The 9,033-nt window shown below is 35.7% G+C and overlaps 1 protein-coding gene across 1 annotated transcript; it reads right to left on the bottom strand.

Moving 5' to 3' along the window:
- Positions 1 to 723: 723 nt before the first annotated feature.
- On the bottom strand, positions 724 to 6,806 carry LOC149897782 (tubulin beta-1 chain). The gene is made up of 2 exons (XM_090116469.1): positions 6,643 to 6,806; positions 724 to 2,462 (listed from the first exon to the last, which is right to left on the bottom strand). The coding sequence occupies exons 1-2, from the start codon at positions 6,697 to 6,699 to the stop codon at positions 1,176 to 1,178; spliced, it is 1,344 nt and encodes a 447-aa protein (XP_089972595.1). The 5' UTR covers positions 6,700 to 6,806; the 3' UTR covers positions 724 to 1,175.
- Between the last annotated feature and the right edge of the window lie 2,227 nt (positions 6,807 to 9,033).

A 9,033-nucleotide genomic window follows, 5' to 3' on the forward strand; every position in this document is an offset into this window, starting at 1 on the left:
ATACATAAAGACATTTTAAGTTTGAAAAATCAGATGTTTTGCGCGAAGTGACAGTAGTACCCACCTCAACGCTTCGCTTATGAGGCGTGCAATAGGTATTTAATAAAAATATCTATCTATAAATAAATAACACAGCTGGATTCAGTCACATTAATAAACAGCTTGGTAATTGGTATGATAGATAAGATTTAAGAAATCTATAGATAAGTCTCAACTTTATTACACGCCTAAAACGGTAGCTATAAATCAGCTGACGTTTTATATAAACCTATTGAGATATCAGTTGGTAACCATTATTCATCAATAATTTAACGCTCTAAAGAGGGTGCACTGCAGATTAGGTACATGCTGGTGTTCACAAAATGCATTTTTTATTTAAAAAGTAGACAAAAAAATCTCAACTGAAACAGCCCTCCATATTCTCGTGTTTAAATCAAGAGAATCGATCAGTGAAAATAGTAGCTACATATTCATTTGCTTGTGCAATTTCAAAGATTTTTCTATTTTTAGATGTTTTGGTTTACTTTTAAAACCAACGAATATTGAGACACTAGGAGGGTAAGTATTTAATGCGATTAATTAAAGAAGAATTTTTTAAAAATAAAATTCAGCTTTCAGATAAATGAACTGCCTGCCATAAATGAGTTTTATTTTTTTATGTACAAAGTAAAAAGGTTTATCGGAGGAAATATGGGGTAAAAACTAAAAATAATAACAAACATATAAAATCATGTAATTTATTATTCACCAGCTGGAATATAATAATTAAAAATCTTGATCGACATCGAAAAATTGTACGACAATTATTTTAGCTTTTCAGTTACAAAAGCTGACATAAACTCAATCACACTGGTTACAAAGATTAAAAAAATTAACTTAGAAATTAAATCAAAGTTCAGCCTTATCAAACAAAAGATCTTTACTTTTGTGTCAACAGTGTTCACAGCACCAGATGGTCGTGAAGGGGTCGTCTTAAGGTTAACGTTTATGGTCATAAACATCCTGAGAGCGCCCTTCGGAGATAACACCGGGAATGTAAATGTAACCGCAACACCGACGTGTCCTGGACCGGGGACTATACATTCAAAACATACACAAAACTACTGAAGCAAATTATGAAAACGCTTGAAGAAACAGGGTGGGGCGGCGAGTGTGAAGGAGTCGGAACAAGGGACTTAGTTCTCCTCGATCTCTTGCTCTTGTTCCTCGTCGAATTCCGCGTCCTCGTCGGCGGTGGCCTCCTGGTATTGCTGGTATTCCGAGACCAGATCGTTCATGTTGCTCTCCGCCTCGGTGAACTCCATCTCGTCCATGCCCTCGCCGGTGTACCAATGCAAGAAAGCCTTGCGCCTGAACATAGCCGTGAACTGCTCTGAGATGCGCTTGAACAGCTCTTGGATGGCGGTGGAGTTGCCGATGAAGGTGGCGGCCATCTTGAGACCACGGGGCGGGATGTCGCACACGGCGGTCTTCACGTTGTTGGGGATCCATTCGACGAAGTACGACGAGTTCTTGTTCTGGATGTTGAGCATCTGCTCGTCCACTTCCTTCATGGACATGCGGCCACGGAAGATGGCGGCCACCGTGAGGTAGCGGCCGTGGCGCGGGTCGCACGCGGCCATCATGTTCTTGGCGTCGAACATCTGCTGGGTGAGTTCGGGCACGGTGAGGGCGCGGTACTGCTGGCTGCCGCGAGATGTGAGCGGCGCGAAGCCGGGCATGAAGAAGTGGAGACGGGGGAACGGAACCATGTTCACGGCCAGCTTGCGGAGATCCGCATTCAGCTGACCAGGGAACCTAAGGCAGGTGGTGACGCCGGACATTGTGAGCGACACGAGGTGGTTGAGGTCGCCGTACGTGGGTGTGGATAGTTTGAGCGTGCGGAAGCAGATGTCATAGAGAGCTTCGTTGTCAATACAGTAGGTCTCGTCGGTGTTTTCTACTAACTGATGTACTGAGAGTGTGGCATTGTAAGGTTCTACTACTGTATCTGAAACTTTGGGCGAGGGTACGACTGAGTATGTGTTCATGATTCTGTCAGGGTATTCTTCTCTGATTTTGGAAATAAGGAGTGTTCCCATACCGGAGCCGGTACCGCCACCAAGGGAGTGTGTGAGTTGGAAGCCTTGGAGGCAGTCGCATGATTCAGCTTCTTTACGGACTACGTCCAATACTGAATCTACGAGCTCAGCGCCTTCTGTGTAGTGTCCCTTAGCCCAGTTGTTGCCGGCACCGGATTGTCCGAATACGAAGTTGTCAGGTCGGAAGATCTGTCCGAAAGGTCCAGAGCGGACAGAGTCCATGGTGCCGGGCTCGAGGTCCACAAGGATGGCGCGGGGCACGTACTTGCCACCGGACGCCTCATTGTAGTAAACATTGATGCGTTCGAGTTGCAAGTCCGAGTCGCCGTGGTAGGCGCCAGTTGGGTCGATGCCGTGTTCGTCGGAGATAATCTCCCAGAACTGTAATGAGAGAAAAATGTAGATGAGTAAAAGTTATTTGCGTTTGTATTACGAGGGGTTGTGGTGACTTGCACGGTGAGTCACCGTCGCCCTGGAGACGCGACGATCAACAAAATATTGCGTGGCTAAATATATTGTGCCCTACTTAACTAAAACTTAATTTTTTTGTTTCGGCTATAATAATTATTATTATTACGTAATTACGTTTAACCCAATTACACTTTTCCATAATGCTAATTATCTAACTTGGTAAAAATTACAAGTCTAGTAGTCAACATAACAAATTAGAAGCTATAAAACACCAAGATTGCAAGTGAAATTAAAATATTTCGAATTCTAGCTTAGATTACGTATATGGATATGGAACTTGATGGAAGGTGTATAACCGTATAGAATCCATATATATTTCACTCCATTTAAGTACGATCGCCATTCGTGTCACCAACTTAGGAGGAACGATGAATAGCTTAGACATGCGATAATTTAGCGTTAGTCATCCATTTAAATTATCTAGAGTAATTATTGCTCGGAGGAAATTTCTGATTTTATCATGTCTAGATACACTTTATTGCCGACAAGTTAATTAAAGAAAGTAAAGGCCGCTGCATACGTGACGGGAAAATACCTCGGACGGGACGTGAGCGGGACGGGCACGTGATTGCCTCGTTCACAACGGGAACGTGGTGCAAACGCATACGCACCGTGACGTGATTCTGATCTAACGTGCTAGTGTTGTGAATAACGAAAGATGGATTTATAATAGTTTAATTTATAATATATATAAGATTATTTATAATATTTAAATTTATAATAGCTGCTATAATTTTGTAATGGTTTTTGTAATTATTTATTGTAATTTACAATATATTTGCATGCTCAATTACGAGCCAGAATGTTTAAGAGTCTATGTAATATGTACCTGCCTAACATCTTTGTAATCTACATTCTGCAAATAAAATTATTTTGGCATTTTAAACATAAAATACGTAATTCAGAACACGATGAAGTGTCACAGGAATCATCATAGGTGAAAAGGACTAAGTATAGTTAGGAATACCTACCACAATATATTCATTAAGTAACACTTACCGTTTTCACTGTATGACAATTTCACGGCAATTTTACGCCATAAATAATTTTTATACTTCGTGTCTATATATTGTGGGTTCGCTATACTATACAACGCTGGATATGAGCGAACACATTCGATTAGTTTTTCGTCGTCCATTTTCGATACTTGGAAGGCGTCACTACTAATCTCTCCGGCACGAACGGAGCGACTGTGCATACGTAGCGAAATCACGGACGGGACGGGGCACGTGCGGGACGGGACGTGCTAAACATCGTCGGCGACGATATTTTTCCCGTCCACGTTCCCGTCCCGTCGATGTTCCCGTGACATATGCGTATTTGGATACATTTTGTATGCAACGATGTTTCCAAAACTTCCCGTCACGTCCCGTCCGGGTAAAATCCCGTCACGTATGCAGCGGCCTTAAGATACAGTTCTTTTATGAATTTATTTACAGTTAGATTAGTACAACTTATAACATAGGGATTTTTATTGATTTTCTTCGCGAATACAGTTAAAAACTTTTTTTTCAATCTTTATTGGGTAAAGTATAATAATTAAAAAGTAAAGACATCATGATAATTTTAACCTGATTTGGTCCACGGTCAGGATAAGGCTATGCCCAAAATTTCTTCAATAATTGTATATTAGTATTCAAGACATGAACCTTTCCATCTATTCATTTAAATTCAACTTTAACACGTAACATTTTTGGTCTGTTGACGCATTTATTACTTTTTATTCTGTCTGTAATGACATAATATTCATAAAAAAAATCCAAGTTAAATTTAACATTTCTTTATATTACTATGTAAGTAATTTATTTCTTGGAATTCTTTTCGCTCTTGTTTTATGCGATTTTAGATATTATGTATGGAAAAAACTTTAACAAAATGTTAATCAAAATGTATGTTAACAGCAGAATAATTGCTACGGAAGCTGACAATAAATGTTTTACTTCCCATACATTAAGTAGGGTACAAAACCATTATAAATAGTACTTTTTGAAGTATGAATCAGCTATTAAAAGAGGTCATTGTTTCATAGTGTTTGTTAATACAGCATACTAGACTAGACTTAACCACGCCCTATGTAAATGTTATTTTTTGACAACAATGGCATGGTATATTTGAAGGGGTGATTTGTAAAGATAAAGAACATTTTTTTCTACACATACCTACTTAAATATTGAAATTATAATTAAGTACCTAGTCGGCGAGAATATTTTTAATACCTGTATACTTAGGTTTTTTTTTACCATACTAAATTCTACACCTTTAAGAGTAGATTTAAGTTTACTTAGCCAAGAACATAAAATGATTTTTTATCCTCGTAGCCAGATAACTTAATTTATTACTTAATAAAAACAAATAATATTGTAGGATTTTTTCAAACATTTTGTACAAATATTATACCTATTTATGCCAATTACGTAGAAAAACTAAACGTTAATTAGGTTAACTATATTTTTTATTAATGAAAATGTTGATTTAAAAATACTAGCTCTATTTTCAAGTTTACATGACAGCGATGCCGTGGGCTGCAGCCTGCAACTAATAAAATGCTATGACACGCAAAAATGTACCTAAGTACATAAAATTCCTAACCATGCGAAATTGCATGAGATCATTCCGATTTTGTGGATCTGTGCCAAAATTTGAATGACTACTGCAAATTTTTCGGAAATGAAGTAGTGTAGTACTTATACTTTAAATTCGAAAAATAATCACTTCCCAGTTATTTTTTATTTGGATTAAATTAAAAAGTTTAAGTACTTCTAATTATTGTTGTTTATAAAAGCTAATAATTACATCTTAAATATACAATAGGTATGTTGACAATTATAATATATTGCACATAAAATGCAAGAAAGCGCAGTCTGGCGATACCTATTGCTGGCGATTCATTTTTAGTTTTTACAGACTAACGATGCATTTTGTGTCAGTTATTTTAGCATATCCGTAAATAACTTTTATGATGCGTATTTCGTAAAATACGGAAGCGCGTTTCAACCATTTGAACTCAAGATTAAAAGCTGCCATAACCACCTAGTTTTAAAACTATTTTAGACAACGCGGAAAAGGTGAACGCACGGACGTCGGACATGCGCTATGATTTCCATCCTGACACGATTCTTGTATATTGATTTTTCTATACAGCTGATATAATGACAAAAAACTAAGCTCGAATATATTTCGTAGAAGCAATGACTCATTGCGAAGTTATACTAAGCAAAATTACCTTTGATTTTAAGAAGTCGGCCACTACAAAGAAATAATTACCTACTCGATTTTTATCATGTCAGTTACAAGTACAACTAGTAAAAAACATCATAAACCAATTTCGTATGAATAATAAGCGATCTTCGGTATCTATTGATAAAAATCTTTATAGGTACAATTCTGTACAATATGACAGAAACAATAGAAATCTATTACAGAATTAATAAAAAATAAGACGCTGTGAATTTACGTTGGTTGTTCATTTGAAATTTGAATCATCCTAGCCGCTAACGCGCTTTGATTGGTCGCCCTTTATCAGGACGCTAGCCTTGAAACTTAACGGTTGCCCTATTATTAACGGTTTTTTGAGGCGGGAAATAACATCTGCGTGGGGCCCATTACCAACATGCCATTATAAAGATTCTTAACAAAAAAAAACAAAAATTACGATCACACCTGCGAAAATAATGTTTTATATGGCAAACAATAGTAACTTTCAATTAATAAGTACGTCACGTACTCGCTTACGTGGTTTTATGTGAAAAATTTGAGACTCAAGATAGACGGTGACGGCGAGAGCCGGCAAATCGAGATAGAACACGTGGTACATTCCGCTCTCAAATGTATCATCAATCAATAATAATCAGGTGTGGTCTTAGAAATATCTATGTGAAATACTTAGCTTAGGTACATGACATCTTTATGTTACAAAAATTGGTTCAATAGTTTACATCAAAAGAGAAACAAATGAATCTAAATGTTAAATAAATGCAGACACAATCTTTCTTTCAAAGTTCAAACTGAGAATCATAAGTATGGCGTCACAAAATGCCGGCCGCATTCCGAGACATTCTAAATTCAAAATTTATAAAGAAAATATGATTACCTTGGCGCCGATTTGGTTGCCGCACTGACCAGCTTGAATATGCACGATTTCCCTCATATTTGTTTAACTATATAAATTACTTAACACTAAAACAAATCTGCTCCGCACGCACCACGTACTTTCGTGGTTGCTTGAAGAATAATGTTCCGTTTCGGGCGAGCCACGAAAGCAGCATACCGGCTAGTGCTGTCGAGACGTCTATTTAAATATCGATGCTTTTTGTCGCAATGCGTCACACCGAAGTGGGGAAAATAGGCAAAGTTATAAAATAAATTTAGGCAATTCTTTAAATGTGTATATGAAAACGAAATAAATCTAATGTTCAAACATAATAATTTTTAAATAGGACAATACTTGGTTTGAATATTCGAGGTAATAATGTAATGTAATATTATGAATTAATGAGTATGTATCGAAGTATTTTTTTTTATTTAGATAAATCTGATAATTAGAATAATGATAAAGTAACGAATATTTCAAACAAGTTAATTGTTGAGAAATTTTTGGTAGAAATAGAAATTAATGATTGTACTTTATCACATTTTTAAATCAAGAACTTATTATTTATTTTTAGTATAGTTCATGCCCGAATAGGTAAACTGTTTTAATTAATAAGGCATAATACATAATAATAATATTATTGGATACACATAAATGTGTGGATTTACCGAATTAAACTGAAAAGGAATTGACATGATCATACACAAGGAAAATATATTCACTGATTTATTTAATCATTCAAAAATAAGCAAGCATGAATTGTAATAAGTAATATGAATTGTAAAGTTTAAAAATTTAGTTATCGCACATCCTCAATATTTTCCAAAGTATTGAGGATGTAACTTGTAGTAAAAAATACATGTACAAGTATATGTTTTTATAGTATAAAGGCTGAGTTATTTACACATTAATGTTGAATATAAGAATTGGAATCATAAATATACCAGTTATTCTACCGTACCTGTAAGAGTGCATTGTTTCAATTACAAGTATGCTATCTTAATACTTCTTGCTTGTATATTTTTTTTAACAGTTTTAATTTATTTATTAACAATCGATATCGATAACTAAAACTGTACAACACCATCGGATCGGAGACTTCCGCTTGCGTTGCTCATACCAGTGCTGCCAACCTACCGGAAAAAAGTCATTTAACTACTTATTTCTGAATCTTGAATAGTTGTATTAAATTGTCTTAATAATTGGATGAATTTAATAAAAGATTGTTAAAATTACATAAATTTACGGTGGTTTGTTTTATTTTAAAATACTATTTCATCTTTTTCAATACAGCTGCGATATTGATTTTCTTATGTTGGCACACGACGCCGGCCGGCGTCCGCCATGTTGATTTGTGCAAAATTGGGTGGGGTTCGCTAACACGTATTTGTAATTTATAAATTACTTTTATGCATACACTTTTATTTATTATATTGAAATGATGATAGAATAATTTCATTACATTACTAGCTTTGTATCACGCAAATACTATTATATCAATGACATAGGTACTACCTAAATTGTTGATATTGACATGATAGGTAAATATTTTTTTAGGATAGGAATTTTGTTTATATACCTAGGTACTTAGATAATAAATTCATTTGTTATTCTCAAACCACACCATTTTGTGTTATCATTAGAAAATATAGTTACCTAACAGATTATTTTATTGAAATTACGAATACAAATCATTTTTCTGCTTATGTTTACCTTAATCTGTACGTGATCTGTACATGCATTTATTTAGGTAGGTACCTACCTCAATGATAATATGTAAGTATAATAATTTACACTGATATCATACCTATTCTAATTTTTATACTATCAAACAGATAGATTTTGGTAGAATAACAATAGCAGTATAGGTAGTAAAGGGTAGTAGGTACCTACCTACTTTCGGATAGACCGTAGACGTTTTGCAACCTATAGGCACCCGTTACACGCTCAATCCAGATCACGATCCAAGTCAGGTGACGGATTGACGAATCTTTATGTGGATCGTCGCGACATTAGATGGTCAATCCAGATCATATCAGTCCACTGTTCGACATTGTCAAATGCACACGCATTCACAACCACTAAATAGATCTGAATAAGAACAAATCTTGTGCAGCAATAATTGTCCGTATTTATGCAAAATGGAACCACTCGACAAATTTCGTTTTTTGCTTTTATTGAAGAATACTCATCCAAAAGTGGTCTAAATTCTTATACAAACAAGAACCACATGATTTTTACGTTGGAAACAAGGTATACTAAAAGCAGAAAGGAACCACCAGCAACAACGAATAATTACATATTAAGCAAAACCGAACCACAGCACCACGGGACTGCTTTGTTCAAACAAATAAACGATATTACTATCATGTCATTTTATACAAAACAGAT

The sequence above is a fragment of the Colias eurytheme genome, chromosome 25 (genome assembly GCF_061535395.1).
Source record: "Colias eurytheme isolate Ceu_HAF_F1 chromosome 25, ilColEury1 Martin Lab GWU primary, whole genome shotgun sequence".
NCBI lineage: Eukaryota > Metazoa > Arthropoda > Insecta > Lepidoptera > Pieridae > Colias > Colias eurytheme.